The 18,490-nt window shown below is 37.6% G+C and overlaps 1 protein-coding gene across 6 annotated transcripts in view; it reads left to right on the forward strand.

Annotated features, from left to right (window-relative positions):
* Window positions 1-18,490, forward strand: part of NAALADL2 (N-acetylated alpha-linked acidic dipeptidase like 2) — a 1,315,864-nt gene that overhangs the window by 981,417 nt on the left and 315,957 nt on the right. For all 6 annotated transcript variants that reach the window (XM_045788671.2, XM_087861406.1, XM_045788670.2 and 3 more), the window contains one exon: window positions 7,833-7,976. In XM_045788671.2, coding sequence (XP_045644627.2) covers window positions 7,833-7,976 — 144 coding nt within the window. The remainder of the gene's footprint in view (window positions 1-7,832; window positions 7,977-18,490) is intronic.

Here is an 18,490-nt window from a genome sequence, read left to right on the forward strand (position 1 = left end):
AAATGAAGATAATTTATATTTTAATGTCCTTTGCCCCAAATAATTTCACTTTACCAATACAAATCTTGAATTTCTATATCTAAACATTAAAGAAAAATGTCTTTAGTAATAGGAAAAGTTGTCTAGCTCCTTCTGAGCCTGTGTCATATTCATTACCAATACCTTTGAATAAGCTAACTGGAAAGAGAGAGTCCAAATTAAATTAACAAATATTAATATAAATATTAACAATATTAACAGATTTTTCTTGTATACTGTTTTTTAAATAAAACTGTACTCTACATAATCTGTATGCTCTTTTAATATCAGATTATACAGACACTTTGCTTTATAAATGAATGTGAGACTTTCTATTCCCTTTATGACTTTTTACAACACGTGAGTTAAGCGTTAAAATATTGTGATAATTACTATGGAATATGGCAAGATGCTTAGCTTAAGAGAGGACCAATGAAAGGAGAAGATGAGACCATCTGTGTCTTAAGTTTTAGGATTTTGCAATTGCCAAGTTTTATATCATGAGTCATGAGTTTTAGGTTTATGATTAGACAGAACAAAATTACTCATGTGAACATTGGTCTGATGATTCATCCAAATGAGGCTGCTTTTTACTATGCAGTGGGCTAAGCCATGGGAATATAGCAGTGAATCAGCCCCCAAGAAGCTTACACTCTGGTGAGTGAGCAGAAAATAAAAAGGAAATTAGAAAAAAGCAGTGTTTACTAAATGTCTAAACAAGGATTTATGTGGGGGCACATGCAGGAACTAAGCTTCCCAGAGTAAGTGACATATAAGATTGGGTAAACTGCCATTGGCCAGCTTTTTTTTTTTTTTTTTTTAAGTGGGTGTTGGGGGAGGGTAGGAGGAGGAAGGGGGAGAGAGAGACTCTTAAGCAGGTTTCATGCCCAGTGCAGAGCCTGATGTGGGGATTGATCTTACAACCCGGAGATCATGACTGGAGCCAAAATCAAAAGTCAGGCCCTTAGCCTTCTGAGCCACCTGGGCACCCCAACATTGTCCAGCTTTTAGACCTACTATTTATATTAGTTTGAGGGCAGGCAGGAAATATGATGTAAATTAAAGAAATAATAATTCATTTTAGTTATGAAAATAATCATCAATATAAACATCCTATATGGTAAAAATATATACATGTGTGTATATGTGGGTGTGAGTATATGTCTGTATATATGTACACACACAGACATGGAGAGCACAGATGAGCTCCAAGAAGACTGGATAGCACAAAGCATTTTTAAGTGTTAACTAGTTCATTTTTAATAATAATCTGAACAGCACTGTGCTGTTCAGAATTGGACTAGCTTGAGGGAAGATGGTGATATTCATAACCAGCGGGTTATGAGATGCTGAAATTATAAAGGATCAGCTGTATGTGCAAGGACAACAAAATGACTAGTCAATTTAGCACACTGGTCATTTCAGGAAAATAACTGTAAATTTAGTAAGCTAAAATAAAAATGAAAAAAACATTTGTGCCAGTTATTTAATGGTCTGATTTCTGTCAAAGTGGCAGTTCTCTGGAGAAAGTCGAATCAGATATTCTGGGATAACATCACTGATATCAACTTGTTGATTTGCTATTTGGGTCTTTTTATAAAAGTGCAGCACAAAATGTCTGTTTAAAAATCTCTGCTTTTTAAGCTCTCTGATTGCTTGGTTCGCTGGCAAGTGGGAAGTATTTACATTTTAGGTTTGTCAGTCTTCTATTATAATGAATTATAATACTTGAAAACCAAGGGGAAAAAAAGAAGTCAAATCAGTTACTATTGTAATATTTATTCATGGCTGAAATAAAGTGTCGTAAATGTAATTCTGATCTCGAATCGCCAAATTTATCTTTGGGGAAAGGACAAAAACAAAAAAAAGTGTTCTGAGTCCAATTTAAACTTGTCATTTAGTGATAGCGTATGAGTGGCCTTGTTTCCCATTTTGAAAGAGCCTCTGAGAAAAACTGTTGATTCTGGGTTTATTGATACAGTTAAAAGCTGTGTCATCTTTAATTTTGGGGAAGGTGAGCAAACACATGCTATTATTTTTTATCTTCTTCATCCTGCTTTTTATGTCTTCTTTGCTGTGAAAATTATGTAAATTGTGCTGTGGAAAAAATATATAATGATTTAAGCCAGTGCTTATCTAATGTGCATATGAATCACCTGGGACCTTGTTAAACCACACATTCAGATTCAGAAGGTCTGGGGTGGAGTTCAAGATTCTGCATTGCGAATGAGTTCCGAGATTATGCTCCTGCTGCTTGCCCAAGGACTGCACACATTGAATAGAAAGAGTCTGTAGGGTCTATGCTTACATCATGTGGCAGGATCTTACATTTACAGGCACAGGTGCTGAGGGTGGAGTTCCATTCCTCAGCTTGGAGACTGTACTATCCTAAAGCAGCACATTATCATCATTGATCCATACAAAGCTCCTCCTGCTTTATTTACTGGCTTTTTTTTTTTTTTACCTTATTTTATCTTGGTTCATTAATCTGAGGACCCCAGTATCTAAGATTTCTAGTTTCTGAAGGCTTATCTTTGGGCAATCAGTGCTTGCTGTATACGCTTCTTCAGTTGAGGTTAAAAGAATTCCATCTTGCCATACTAAAGGAGTAGCTGGCAGACAACAGTGTTCATGTTTTCTGTATACACCTACCCAGATATGATTGACGTGGGCATCACCAATTTGAAAAAGCATAATGCAAAGCCTACCAAATATGTACAATTAGAAAACCTTCTCACTTATTTTTAACCTCATTTCTTCTAAGTTTCATCCAGTGTGGTTCAGGCTGTCAGCCTCTAAGCTAACACAGCTTTTATTTCACCAAGTCAGAATAATGAAGGCCATTCAGTGTCACCTTGGTTTTTCAGGTATAGTAGATGGGATGACAATACTGGCATAGTGAAATTGTGTATATATTACATTTCACAGAGTGAGTCGGTAAGGAAGTCAAACTTGGGACTCTGTCCTGTTTCCTCTTTCTACTGCATGCATGTGCCTTGTGTCAGGGATTGGATTACTGATGGCATGGATTGATGTGGATTTTTATCTGGATTGTAACGGTGAATAAAGTGAAGAGAGAACTACCTATCTTCTAAAAAAAGAAAAGTGTCACTCTTAACTGAGCATAAACAATGAACAGGGCACAATATCTATGCTGTAATCTAAAAGCTGGAGTGCTGGGGCACCTGGTGGCTCAGTCAGTTAAGCGTGTCCCTTTGGTTCAGGTCATGATCCCAGGGTCCTGGGATGGAGCCCTGTCTGGCTCCCCAGCTGAGGCAGGGAGCCTTTGCCCCTCCCCCCCTGCCCCTCCCGTGGTGCTTTCCCTCTCCCTCTCTCTCTCAAACCAATTAAATCTTCAAAAAATAAAAATAAAAACTGGAATGCTAAGAGGTAATGTCAACATTTTTTCTGTATGGTTCCCTTTCTATCAGGTACAGAATCTGCCTGATTTTTAACACATAACTTTTAGTTCATAAATGTGTTTTAAAATAGAAATCAATAAAAATGGTATATGTATTTGGTTTTATTCAAAGCCTCTTAATAATGTAAGAAACTAAAATTCTCAGCTCTTCTTCAATAAATGAGTTAAAAAATAACTTTTGTCCATAATTTAATCTTAGTTCACTGTAAAGTCCCACTTTTACTATCTGCTCTCAGAAGGAACTGTTTGTCAAACTTCCATTAAGCGGAAGGTGAAAAATTAATGAACCACTTCAGATATTTCAAAACTAATGCAAGTCTATTAGTCAAGCAGAAAAAAAAAAAAAAAGATTTAAATACGTTCAATTAGGGTATAGGGTTCAGTCATATTTAACTTAAATATATTGTTTCATATGCCTGATAGAGCATTATAGAGAAAAAGGAAATGAAGTTATTGATTTTTTTCATTAACAGATAAATACATCTCAGATTATTTTATTTATATAGTCTTTTTTTACACACAAAAGGTAATTTTACAGCAAGGTTAACCAGTGAGTTGATGGGGATAGATGGGGTTTTGAAAGTTTATTTAACACGCCTGCTGTGGGAGGGTAGTTAGCTGGAGAAAAGGCACAAATGTATAGCAAGCATAGGATTAATAACATTATAATTTATTCTTTAGTTGTACCCTTGTTTCATCTTCAAGGCATTCGGAAGACCAGTGAGAGAGTGGCATTGAAATCGTTTTTCAAAGAATTGCTGACCCTGTTGTGTTCCTGGCCCTGTAGGCATTGTGTGTTATGCAGTGGGGGAAGACTTGGTTTTTGTCTTCAAGGAATTTAAAGAGGAGAAACAAAGTGATAAGTAGGAAATGTAATGATAATGTTAATTAGAAATGACAAACACTACAAGAAAGTGCAGAAATATCACATAGAGTGATGAGGGCAACAGAGAAAGCTTCTTACAGAGAGTGACTTTGGAGTTGGGTTTTAGAGGAAGTGTCGAGTTCAGACCGTGTGATGCGTGAGAAGAGCCAGTGAAGTGGAAGGAACGGCTTTAGCGACAACACGGGGGACGTATATCACAGCATATGTGGGGGGAAAGCTTAGGTGTTGGCATAAAATGTATGGAGACGAAAGTTCAAGGTGTAAGGTCTGAGGTTGTGAAGAGCCTTGAATGCCAAACCAAAGAGTTCGGCATTTGATCAGGGGAGGGGTGAGATCATGCAGCATTTTAAGAAGTTTAATTTTGTGTTGGTAATGCGCCAGCACGTAACGTCGGTGAAAAGATCAAGATAACAGACGACACATTTCTCATAAATACTATTTCACTGTCCCACATACACTAGAAATCCTGAAAGTAATGGCCGAAGGAGAAAATCCATTCTGGGGAACCAGAGTAAGAGGGCTATATTGGGGCTTCCCAGCTGCTGTGCTGAGGGGCACCATCTTGAGATATTAACCGCTATGGCCCCGGGTGTGACCTGGAGCAGCGGAGACTCAGGGCTGGTCACCTGAGGCTGACAGCGGCTTCCTTGAGGTGCGAAAATTCCCTTCAGGTTTTCTCAGTGGGCTGAATGGCGTCTTGTGCTGTGTGAGCCTGCAGAGCCTGGCTCACGGGCGTGCAGTCTGCACAGTCGCACAGGCCCCCACTCAGAAGGGCCCACACTTGATTTAATGCTCTGCTGTTACCGTCTTGAATTTCTTCATGCTTTTTGAACAGGAAATCCCACATTGTCATTTTGCTCTGGGCCCTGCAAATTATATGGCCACTCTTGGTCCCATGACATGAAATGGCTAGGAAGCAATGAACTACACTGTGGTCCAAATGCACTGTCATATATCCATATAAAAGGGGTAACTGGATTATGCAACCAGCACAGTGCTTACATAACAAAACTGAGCCTGAGCTTAAATCTTTATTATTTTTTCTTCAAAGCTATGACTGCTATGGCTGCCATAGGCCTAAGCTAAATATCATTTTTTTTTTAGCCTTGTGGTTTTCCAGATGATAAATTAAGGAAACGCTTCTGTAACATATTTTCTCATTTATAATCTGCCTCCTGGAGCCTAGATACCGGTATGGTTGAGCTCTGCACCCCCTGCAGTCCTATCAAATTAAATTCTGAGAAAACCTTTGGCAATCATTTTCCCTAATAAAAGTTCTGAAAAATAAAGCTCGGTGTTCACAGACATTTTGGCTGCTCGAGTCATTCCGTTGTGTATTTCCTCTCTGAGTCAGTATAAATATATCAACTGAATACATATTTTTTAGTTCTTAAGCACAGTTGAGTTTATTCTCTCCGTCCTCTTTACTCTGAGTACTTGTGGATTTTTCTTTTACTTGTGTTACATAGTTTTCTCTCCTTATTTTTATTTAATTTTTGTTTTTCTCAAAGTTATAGATGAATATATTCAAATAATTCTACAGAGTTAGTTTACAAAAATCTCATCTTCTCCCCTCCCTCCCTATGTTTTCTCTCTCCTTTTTCACCCAAAGGCAAACACTCAGTTTCTTTAAGTATTTTTAGTTGTTCCCTACATTTTGTATTTACATCTTTTTCTCTCAAAAGCATGTTTATGAGTTGAATTCATTTTTTCAATTTTATTCATTACCACTACAGAAGATAAAGATTTAGTGTGCTTTCACAAGTCTCCATGGGCTGTCACCCCTGACTTTTGCCCTTTTCTCTTTTTTCCCAAGAGTATAATTTTGTGTGTTAGTCATTATTTATATTATTATGACTATGTAAATATTTTTCACATTGTATGATGATTACATTTCTTTCTTGAACAACTTTTTGCTCTCTCTGAAGCTAAAGGTTGTCTAACAGTTAGATTTCTTATTTTTCTACGTGTCTAGAAGCTCGTCACATGCTAATTCTCTGATCTCTACTGTAAACATTCTCTCAATACGTTAGCACACATCTGGTTTTTCCATTTTCCTTGTCTTCCTGGAGACCTCCCTTGCTGAGCCTCCTGACCCCTTACTGTTCTCCTCATAAGCTCTAATGCATGTGTGCCATTCTAGGATTGTCCTTGGCTGAGGACACCTCCTTAAGAGTGGCAAAGGTGAGTTGCTTTGAAATTATGTATAAGGATGGGGTTTATTGACTGATGGACTTTAACATAGGATGTCTCCGGTGAGGGGTTTTATTGGTGGACTTCCAGATTTTCAGTATTTTTATATAGTCTCCATTGACCTGGTCATCTTTACTGCAAGTGAACTTCCTATTGCCCTACCTGGAAGGAAGGATTCTGGGCACCAAGACAGTCAAACATTTGAGGAGTCTCTGCAATGATAAGACTATCCTCTTTTAAATATGAGACACCCTCCTTCACTGTGTCAGGTGTCTCCCTCACTGCTCAGCATCCCACTTTCACTTTTCAAGAGAGTGGGGGAGGACTAGGCACTCCTCTGATTGACGGCATGAATGATGACTTCAGGAGAAGATGTACCTTCACAGTCGGAGTTTCAGCAAATTCTCCTGTTTCCCCCTGCTTTACCCACACACGTTTTAAAGTTTTATTGGGGCGCCTGGGTGGCGCAGTTGTTAAGCGTCTGCCTTCGGCTCAGGGCATGATCCCATAGTTCTGGGATCGAGCCCCACATCGGGCTTCTCCACTGGGAGCCTGCTTCTTCCTCTCCCACTCCCCCTGCTTGTGTTCCCTCTCTCGCTGGCTGTCTCTCTCTGTTAAATAAATAAAATCTTAAAAAAAAAAAAAGACTTTATTTATTTATTTGAGAGAGAGAGAGTGAGAGAGAGAGAGAGATCACGAGCAGAGGGGAAGGTAGGGGGAGAAGCAGACTCCCTGATGAGCAGGGAGTCCTATGTGGGATTTCATCCCGGGACCCTGGGATGATGACCTGAGCCAATGGCAGACGCTTAACTGACTGAGCCACCCAGGTGCCCTCCTTTACCCATATTTTAATAGGTAGGTGCTGTGGCCAATTCTTAAGCCTTTCTGGGTTCTGTGGTACAAACTGCATTGCTTCTCAGCTTAGCCTCTGCTGGCTTAGATTTTGGTCTTGGGTCTGTTGCATCATTTGATACTTATGCATCTGTTTTCTAGCTTTTAGAATCTTATTGTTACTGTCCCTTCTCTTTGGTCAGCCCTGTGGATTTATACTTTTTTATTCCTTTGTTGTCATTTCAGTGGAGTTCTATGGGAGAATGGAGGTAGATGCATGTGTATAATCTGCCATCATTAATAGGATACATCATAATATTTGGACTGAAGTACCTCAAATCATCTTTAATGAGTACAACTAAGGAATAAGCAAATGAACCAAGATAAGCATATGGTTCATATTTTAAATGCTTATTACAAAAAACTTCAAGTGTTTTAATTTCTGTTTGCTAAGGATTCTGTTCCCTTCTCTTTTCAATCCAGATGGAAGCTTTAGGCAAAACCGATCAAACCTCACGTCTCTGCTAGTGCAGCCCATCTCGGCATCTCTTGTTGAGAAACTGATCTCTTCACCAAACAGCAGAACCAGAAATGGTGTCTGTAGCCCGCTAGAACTTCCAAATAATGGTAAAGTATTTCATGTCTTTCTGTGTATTTTGTAGTTTTTGTAAGCACCACGGTCATTTTTTAATCTCTTAAATTGACATGCTTAGAATTATTCCTTAAAAAAAAAAGTTTATTTTTTGATGAGGTGAGCATTTATTTCTCTTCTGTGGTTCTTTAAGGGACATTTTTGGAAAGTAATTTTGATGAAGACTGAGAGTTGATCAAACTGAGAGATCAAAAAATAAAAAATAAAAGGAGAAGCAGAAAGCATTTTAAACTGTAACAAAGAAAAGCAGCTTTACAAATAAAGCATTTTGTACATTCACGAAAATCTGCTTAACATAGCTTCCTCGTTTCAGCTTCAGCAGTCTTGTTGGCTGCCAAGATTCAGTGGATAGCAGTCAGCTATCTGGGGTATGAAGTCTTTTAGTAGAAAGCATTAAAGCCTAATTCCTGCGATTGACTAAAAAATCCCTGTGTCTTTACGCATCATCGCCTGAGAGATGCCTCTTGCACCGCAGTGCAGTTTGTCAGGCCTTGTTGGAACACACCGGATAAAACTGAAGTAGTTAAGCTACCTGCGGTGGGGTGCGAGCCGCGGGCTGCATCTTATTTCTGCCTCCAGCCTCAGCATTAGAGTTCTAAAGAAGAGCCTCTCTTTACATATTGTTAAGTTTGTATCTAGTCATTGTAAAACTCAATGCAAAGACTCTGTTTCTGTGTCCAGACCTGAAGGCTCAGCGACCCATGTTTTATCTCATCTGCTTTTCTCTTGACAACAAAAGCATTAAAAAAAAAATGTTTTGAAGACACCTAAAAAAAAAAAAAAAACCCAAACCTGAATACATGCAGGATTGCCCTCTGTTAGAGACACACATACACTTTTCAAAGCCCTATCAATTGAGTGCCTCCTAAACTGATTATTGACTAAGCAAGTAAGAAATATAGAAAACACTGATAAGCTTAGGTCCTCAAAGCGGAAAGGAAGAGGCCTTTGAAGACCTTTTTGTTTTGTTTCATTTTTTATTGTCTTTTATTCTGAGCCCTACAAATTGATTGTGGGCTTAATTTGTTAAAATATGTAAAGAAAACTATAATAATATGTTAGTTATAAGGAAAGCCTTGGACTTCCAAAAGACCAGATTTAATTGATCGATTGATTAGTTCAATAAATATTCAGAGCCCCTACTGTGGTCCATCCACTGTCCTGCCCTTAGTGACCTGATGGTCCCCATGCTGGTTCCATGATTGCTCGTGTATCCCCACCTTGCTGGGAGCCGCTATTTTTGGATCTACAGAAAGCTATCTAACCTTCTCGTACCTCAGGTTGAGCTGAGAATCAAGTTATGATGTGTGTCTCAGTACTTTTGTATCCTCTAAAATGTTATATTAGCAATTGTCTTTCTTATCCAAGAACTATATCCTTTTTCTTCCACAATATGTTAAATATCTGTATACTAATGGCATAGCTAAGCAAAATGGCACTCCATAGCTGTACCTTTACAGTAAGTTACAACACGTATAAAGCTAGAAGAAGAATTGAGATATACACTGAAATCTGTTTATAGCTCCATTGTTAAAAAAGCAACAAGAAGGCCTGCTTTCTAAGGAATTATGCCGTATCGAGTTTTCCTTATGGATATAGTAGCTATTATTGTTTTCAGAAAAATCCGGAGATGTATGTAAATTGAGAAGATATTTCATGTTATAATGGGTACTCCTTTCATCATCTTTTTAAAAACAGGGTATTACATTTAGATTTCCCAAATAGTGATGGAGCAGTCTGAGTGAGTTGTTAAATTTAAACTAGTCTTAAATGTAGGGTTACGAGCCTCTACCCCCGATGTTTTGGATAATAATACTTATGATACAGCCAAGATAATTAATTTTTTAAGTTTTCTCCTAAACACATAAGTACATTATTTGCTTATTATGCTATATATCAGGACGGGACATGGAAAGGATACAGAATGAAATGCTATATTTTGGGGTAATAAGAGCAATGCTTATAGTTTATAGAATAAAAGAATAATTTAAAGCATATTATAATTATATCTTACTGTTGAATTTTCTTAGTCTTGAGCCTTGGTATAGGAAAATAGAGAAGTTAAGCAGGAGTACATTAAAAATATGTTTGCAAATCAACTATTATTTATTTTACTCATGTAATCCTTTGTATATACTGAATCCAAAGTCTCTACAATCCAGACAAGAGTGTAATGGAATTAACCTATCATATCTGCCTCCTTAGCTTCCATTTGCCCCTCCCCCTCGTTGAACTGTTGCCAACATTTCCTGGCAATATAGTATGAGTAGGTTTGGCCACATCCCAAGCTCTAGAAATAGATCCTTGTTAGCTCAAGTCTATTGACATATCACATCAACCATATTATGATGGTTGCTTCAAGGATGATCTTGGCCAAACAAGGCCAGGACTCAATTTCTGGAATTTATTTGAGCAATGACTTACTTTAACACTATAGCTGAACAAAAAAGCCTGTAGCCCTGGATCTTTTGTTAACTTCTTTGGGACCTTGAGAGTAGAGCCTTCCTGAAAATGGACCAACACAAGGGAGGTACACGTGAATAATGGTGGGGGCTAGAAATAGAAAATCCTTTCCACATCATTTGAGCTCTAAAGCTTTGTCTGAAGCCAAATCTACTGAACTGGCCATATATATGAGTCAACACCCTCCCTCCCTTTTCTTTCCAGTCCATCTATGTTGGATTTTTAGTTTCTTACAACAAAAAGCTACCTAACTGAAATAGACCATAAAACTTAAACTAAACAAAGGTATTTGATATATGCATTCATGAAATATGTTCAACAAAATGAAGTGGAGAGCAGGGTATTTATATGGTAAGTCTTGAGAGAACAAGAATTGTTTGAGAATAGAAAAAGAAGCAGGAAAAAAGGTCTTGCAATATATGTACACACGTGGGTTGATAAGATAATTGCATATTGACTGTATTTTATTTACCATAGTCTTGTCTTACTTTTTATAGGCCTTACCTGTTGTTCTAATATGTTATCAGTCTTTGTCCTTGAGAATCAAGCAAAACATGGGAATTTGAATTTTTGGTTCTCAGTCTGAGTTTGTGGTTGAAAACAATGAATATAGTGGAAAAAGGAGAGGAGGAAGTTTAAAACCCATTAACTTAATTTAAGACAAAAAAATTTAAATGAATCAAGTTAAAAGAAACACTTTAATATGTTTGGTGAATCACTTTTGATGAATAGAAAAATGGCTATTTCTATGTTGCATGAAAATGTCATCAGTGATGACAAGTTTTTACAGAAGTAAATTTGGATCATCTCTTCAAATGGTGAAATATATATATAATTATATATATATAATTTCCCTGTTCACAATTTTATATATCCTTTGATGAGAATGACTTTAATTAGAATATAGTGAGGTCAGTTATAATTTTTACATAATTCATATGTACCTTGAAGATTTATATTTCTAATCTGTTAACAGCTACTTTATTCATTATTATCATTTCTTGAGCAGAGATCTAAAAAGATGTTTTGAACATATTGTCTAAAAATTGAGGTTAAACTAAAATTTTTTGGCAAATAGTAAATTTTAACTTTTCCGGGGAATGTTCATTAATGAGAAATGTTATTAGTACAGTTGAATTCAGCATTATTTTTTGTTACATATGAAATAATGAATGTGTTCAGAGTAGCCCTAATGTTGCTACATGTGAGAAAATCCAGGAGTACATTATGTTATTCTGATTAAAAAGTGTCTCAGTAGATACATGGAGTGGAAATGATATAATATGGCCCTTTCCTGCAAAAGAGAGTTCCTCAGAGGGCCTAGAAAGAAAATATAAGAGAATTGCAAACTTGTTTTAGGGAAGGGTAGGCTTTAATAACTTCCAGCCATGAATGTGGAAGAAAATATTCAGAAGAACATGTGAAAATTTTAATTTCTCTGGGCAACTTCTATAGAGTATTCATATAGATACAGTGGCCACTTTTTTTTCCCCAAAAATTCAGCGAGCTAGAATACTTTTGAAATCAGTGTCATGACAAATGTTAGGAGTCACTAAACTGTGCAATGGTGACACCCCGATTTTATGGCTCTTCAGCCAGTTGCACAGTGAACCTAGGAGTCTGAGCTTGAAGCTGATAACAGAGTAATTCGTAGAACTAAAGCTCAGTCTTCATGAGCTGCCAGTCTGAAGTCCTCGGACAAAAGGAAAAAAAGCTTCAGAAATGACTTTGAAGGACTACTCATCAAGGGTCTTAAACAGAGTGAACATAGGTGGGAAACCTATTGTCCAAAGTCCGCAGAAAGTACAGTCAATTCTCTGTTTCCTGGGGAGTGCAGGTTGGGCTTACCAAGGGTGACACAGATCTGTCATTCACCCAGAACTTCTCATGTTTCCAGCTTTTTGTCTTGACAGTTTTGATTTTCAGAAATGATTCAACTTAGATTCAGTCTAGAGTTGGGTTTGTTTGTTAAAAGACATAAAGACAACCTGAGATGTACACTCTTAGGCAGAATTACTTTAACAAGTGTTTTCCAATGTCCAATGTTTCTCAGCAATTTTTATACTTTCCTACCTTCTTGTCACATCATTTCTCAAGTACCTGTCGCTTCTTTCAAATTACAGAAGCTTCAACTAAACTTTGTCGTTTATGTATGTGATAAACTCCTTTAGAGCACACATTGTCTTTATAGTTTGATGATCCCCTTTTTGAAATGAGCTGATTCCTCAGTGCCTTTCTGGTTGTACATCCTGCTATTTCTTTCATGTATCCAATATTTCTCCCTATCATTCTATTTAGTTTTATCCAAACATGTTTTCAAGCTTGTGTCTCTAAGTTGAAAAGCCTCAGTCCTCTAAAGCTCCATGCAAATGCAATGCTCCTCATGTTGGAAGTAGCATCTCCCGACTCTCTCTGCCATGCTTTAGACACTTGTATGCTACTTGGAAGAATATGATATTCTTCTGAGCTAGAGGATAAGCAACTTCAATTTTCTTTTTCTTTTTTTTAAGATTTTATTTATTTATTAGAGAGAGAGAGAGAACAGGGGGAGAGGGAGAAACAGACTCCCTGTTGAGCAGAGAGCCCAATGCGGGGCTGGATCCCAGGATCTTGATATCATGACCTGAGCCAAAGGCAGATGCTCAACTGACTGAGCTACCCAAGCACCCCTTCAATTTTCATTAGAATGTGTTGTTTTTGTTTTATTTCTACGTGGTTCTTCGAGGTTTCCTTTATTACCTAGTGTTCTATGAGTATTTGGAAGGAGTGTGTACTGTGTGGTTGTCAGGTACAGAGTTCTATGCCCACTTAAACTAGGTACCATAATCAGGTCATTCAAATAGTCTACATCTTATTATTAGTGTTAAAATCTCCTTCTAAGTGTACTTTGTCTATTTTATCTTGTAGTTCTGTTGATTTTTGATTCATATATTTTAAGGTCATTTCTTAGATGTTTATAAGTTCAAATACAACATATCTTCCTTGTTAGTTGAAATGCTTATCAGATGAAGTGATCTTCTTTATATATATTTTTTTTCTTAAGTTTTTAATGCTTGTCTTAAATTTGATTTGGCTTGATATTAATTTAGCCTCCAGTACCCTTTTTTTTAAGTTCGTGTCTTTATGCTATATCTCTTTGTTTTACTATCCAACTTTCTATGTATTTCTCTTTTAGCATCTCTTCTTAATAGCAACTAGTTTGTAGTTTCTTAAAGTACATTTTACTTAATGTTGCTGAGATCAAGAGTCACATGCTTTACCAACTAAGCCAGCCAGGTGCCCTACGACTACTTTGTATTTTAAATACAATCTGGTTATCTTTAAGCTGAAACCTCTAGTTCATTACATTTAATGTGATTATTAATGTATTTATGCTTATATATTTTTGTCTGAATTTGGGGTTCTTCCTTGTACTGCATATTATGTTTTCCTTTTGTTTTATTTCTCTCATTAGATTTAGGTTATTTTGTCATTATATTTTTCCTTTCCTATTTTATTTTTTATTTATTTATTTTTTAAAGCAATGCTTTTTAGTTTTTTTTTTTTGTTTTTTTTTTTAAGATTTTATTTGTTTATTCGACAGAGATAGAGACAGCCAGCGAGAGAGGGAACACAAGCAGGGGGAGTGGGAGAGGAAGAAGCAGGCTCATAGCGGAAGAGCCTGATGTGGGGCTCGATCCCATAACGCCGGGATCACGCCCTGAGCCGAAGGCAGACGCTTAACCGCTGTGCCACCCAGGCGCCCCTTTTCCTTTCCTATTTTAGAAGGTATAAATACTTTTTGTATTCTTTTAGAGTTACCCTAGAATTATAGCTTTTTAAAGATCCTTTTCCCTGCTTTGTCCATGCCAGATAATTTCCTTTGCTATCTTCTGGGTGGAATGGGGAATGCAGTCATGTAGGATTGTACTTTATGAGGAAGAATCTCTTTTTGGATCTACCTTCTCTCCAACTTGGGCAAGCCCAGGACTTTTTCTTCTAAACTTTGCATCTCATAAGGCCATCAAGATTAAAAGATTCTCCATGTTCAGTAAATCCCCTCAAGTTGAAAGCAGCTTTATTGTGTTACTTATCTGGGTTCCTATCACAACTTAAATTTTGACCTAGTAATTCCTTACCTTCTAGTTCTTGGATGCTGTTAATAAGATTCATTTTGTATTTTATTCAGCATTGTAAATTAGTTTCAGTGGGAAAGTTGGTCTGAATATCCTAGCCTGCCCTATTACTATAAAAGAAATTAGTCTCCTCCTCACCATCTATTCATTTCCTGGCAAAACATAGGATGACTCAGTAAATATACTTAAGTTGGTCAACATATAAATCAGGTTGCCATCAGGAAATCAATGACACCCACACTAAAAATGTGCAATTCCAGGGAGTTTGGACATTTGGCCAACGGCCTATGCACAAGTGTGGATGGGTAAATGGAAATGGAAAAGTGATGGTGAGGGGCACCTGGGTGGTTCAGTCAGTTAAGCAGCCGACTCTTGAATTTGGCTCAAGTCATGATCTCAGGGTTGTGAGATCAAGCATTGTCGAGCTCCACTCTTAGTAGGGAGTCTCCTTGAGATTCTCTCTCTCCCTCTCCCTCTACACACCCCCCGTTTTTTCTCTCTCTCTAAAATAAATAAATCTTTAAAGAAAAGAAAAGAAAGAAACAAGAAGGAAGAAAAGAGAGGAAAGAGAAAAGAGAAAAGAAAGAAAAGAAAAGAAAAGAAAAGAAAAGAAAAGAAAAGAAAAGAAAAAAGAAAAGAAAAGAAAAGAAAAAGAAAAGAAAAGAAAAGAAAAGGAGTGGTGAACCACCCCAAGGCTAGTAATTGTTACTGTCTATAAACCTAAAGGTGCAAGAAGGGAGAGTAGTTACAGGAACTGGCAAGTCTTTTTTTTTTTTTTTTTAAGATTTTATTTATTTATTTGACAGAGAGAGAGACAGCCAGCGAGAGAGAACACAAGCAGGGGGAGTGGTAGAGGAAGAAGCAGGCTCCCAACAGAGGAGCCTGATGTGGGGCTCAATCCCAGAACGCCGGGATCACGCCCTGAGCCGAAGGCAGACGCTTAACGACTGAGCCACCCAGGCGCCCCAGGAGCTGGCAAGTCTTTAAGGGGTAGGAGAGGGCAGTCTGCCAGGAGCCTTGGCTCTCAGTCAAGGACTGCAGTCACTGCCAGCAAGTGACCAGCCAGGGAGGGTGATGGAACACAAGTGCACTCATCTCTCGTTAACTCAACCTGCTGATCACTTGTTGGTATCTTCTACTGGCTAAACAGAACCTGAACCCAAGAACAGAGGAGCCAGGTAGATGTCTCTACAGAGGTCAGCTTCTTGGGGCACAGAGCTGGGTGAAGGGTGAAAATAGATCTGGATGGAAATGTGGGGAATGTGCAGTCCAGTTGGTGCTGCAGATGATTAGTCTGCTGATGAATTTTGATAATTTGTGGTTTGTACAGTGGTTTGGTAGAAAGATGTGGGAAAATCCATTAATCAATTTTCACTCTTCTAAGGGATACAAAGAAGATGAAAGTTATTTTTTCTGGGATTCAAAATATCTTCCTATTTCCATAATTTTACTAATTCAAAATAATAATATTAAACTTTAAATATTTTTTTTTCCAAAATGCATGCAAGTTCGTAAGAATACATCTTACACACATGGGTGTGTATGTGTGTGTGTGTGTGTGTGTGTGTGTGTGTAGACTCAGGGATAGCTACTAAACTAAGAAAAGGACCAAGCAAACAGTTTTCATTCAGTATTTTCATGCTAGTCTCACTTTTTTAGAACAAAAATTTTACAGTACTGATGCAGATTTGGAGATTTTACTTTTCTCTTTAATTTCTCTTATTACAAAAGCAGTTAATGTTTGCTAAAAGTTAGGAAAGAGAGATGAGGAAAAAGAGGGAAGCAAGTCAGCACATTCTGCATGAGTCATGTTGGGCTTCCATAACAAGACACCACAGACCTGGTGGCTTCAGCAGCAGACATTTATTTTTCTCACAGTTCTGGAGGCTGGGAGCGCCAAGTTCATGGTACCAGAAAATTTGCTTCCTGTAAGAGGTCTTTTGATGGCTTGCAGACGGCTGCCTTCTCTGTGTGCTCACATGGACTTTTCTCTGTGCACACATAAAGAGAGTAAGGGAGCTGTGGTGTTTCTTTCTCTTTCTTATAAAGACACCAGTCCTATCAGTTTAAATTCCCACCCTTAAGACCTCATTTAATCATAACTCCATAAAGGCCCTATCTCCAAATAAGCTAAACTGGGGGGTTAGGGCTTCAACATATGATTTTGAAGAGAAATGGTTCAGTCCAGTACACATTCCTATCACCCAGTAATTATCACTATCAATGCTTAATATAAATCCTTCTAGATTTTTGTATATACAGTTAGAGGTTTTGTTTTTTTGGTGGTTTTGTTTTTTACCAAAAGGAGATCATACTATACATATTATTTTGAAATGTGTTATCTAATTAAATATCTCCACTTTTTAATGATAGTAGACTTTATTTAATACACAATCTATATTAAGTTTTACCAGGTATCCCAGTTTTTTACAGTGGGTTTATCCAAACCAAGATCCAAGCTTGGCCTACAAATTGCATCCCTTCTAATCTAGCATGATCCTTTTTTATCTTCTCTTAACACTGAGATCTATGGGATCGAGTCTGTTATCCTGAACGTCCTGTGTTCTAGATTTGTGAGATGCTTCCTTGTGATTTTATTTAATTAGTTCCTCCATTCTTTTTATTTTCAATAAACTTGAAATTAATTCTCAAGGCTTCTATTAGAAAGTCATTATTGTAATTAGTGGATAAAAGTTTTAAAAGATGTTTTTTTGGTAGCTGGCATTACTATCAGTATCCAGGATATGGTAAGACATATCATATCCGGTAAGGTGGGACATAGTGGACCTAGTTGGGTCTTCGTCCTAGAACTCGTGTAAACTTCTTGTATAGAACTCTTTTTTTTAATAAAAAGGATTTTTTTTTTATTTGAGAGAGAGCAGGCATGGGGGGGGTGGCACAGAGAGAGAAGGAGAGGGTGAAGCAGACTCCCTGCTGAGCATGGAGCCAGACACAGGGCTCGATCCCAGGACCCTGCGATCATGACCTGAGCCAAAGTCAGACATTTAGCCAACTGAGACACCCAGGCACCCCTTGTTTGTGTAGACCTCTTGTGTAAAGTGATGTTCTCTGCAGGAAAGACTGAAATGGAGCTCCTGAGAAAATTACAATATGGCAAGAAGAACATAGTATCTAGGGCAGGTCTGATGATATCAGTTTGTATCCGTTGGTGCGGGCACTCTGATTACTTATTGCCAGTGCATGCTGATTGGTCAGCATGTATGCTGTATCAGTTGATAAATATTTTGATAAATATTTTGAATAAGACACTTGGTCTAGAGCACACGATGTCAATCAATAATGCTGGTTCAGAAAAACATTTGGCAATAGGGAGATGCCACATGGAAAAATGGAGCACTCAGAAAGCTATCCGAGCTGTGATGACATAGAACCCAGAAGCAGTTATTACTCAGATATTTAGGGAAGGAGTTGGCATTTAGGAAAGATGCTGACAGTTTGTAAAGTCACAATCATCAAAAGTGTGATTCTAGAGTAGATTCCAGTCCCTAGGGTGCAGGGAAATTGAAAAATAAAGAAAACAAATCATAGCCGCAATCCTAGAAGTTCTTTTTTAGAGTCAGGTAGCTAAAGAGAGAGTTAGGTACACAGAATGAGAGAAATCCTCAATTAAAATTAGGAATCCTTGCAAGAACGATGTTTAAGAAACCATCAAAAGTCTATTTATTGGAATTAGGACTCAGAGTTAGCAGCAACTTTTAGTCCTCAAATCTCTCTTAATAAGGTTGGGATTTTTCCTAGCTACTGGGTCATGCTTACTCAGCACAGGTAGGCGATGAAGCCTTGTTAGCTATGAGGACGGAGACGAGAACTAGTTAAGTCTTCCTAATAGCAAAAAACTGCAAGACAGAATTATCGCTGGAAAATAATTTCTGTAGTATTTTTCTCTGCAC

Source organism: Ursus americanus, chromosome 4 (genome assembly GCF_024610735.1).
Source record: "Ursus americanus isolate L20-20 chromosome 4, mUrsAme1.1.p, whole genome shotgun sequence".
NCBI classification, from domain to species: Eukaryota; Metazoa; Chordata; class Mammalia; order Carnivora; family Ursidae; genus Ursus; species Ursus americanus.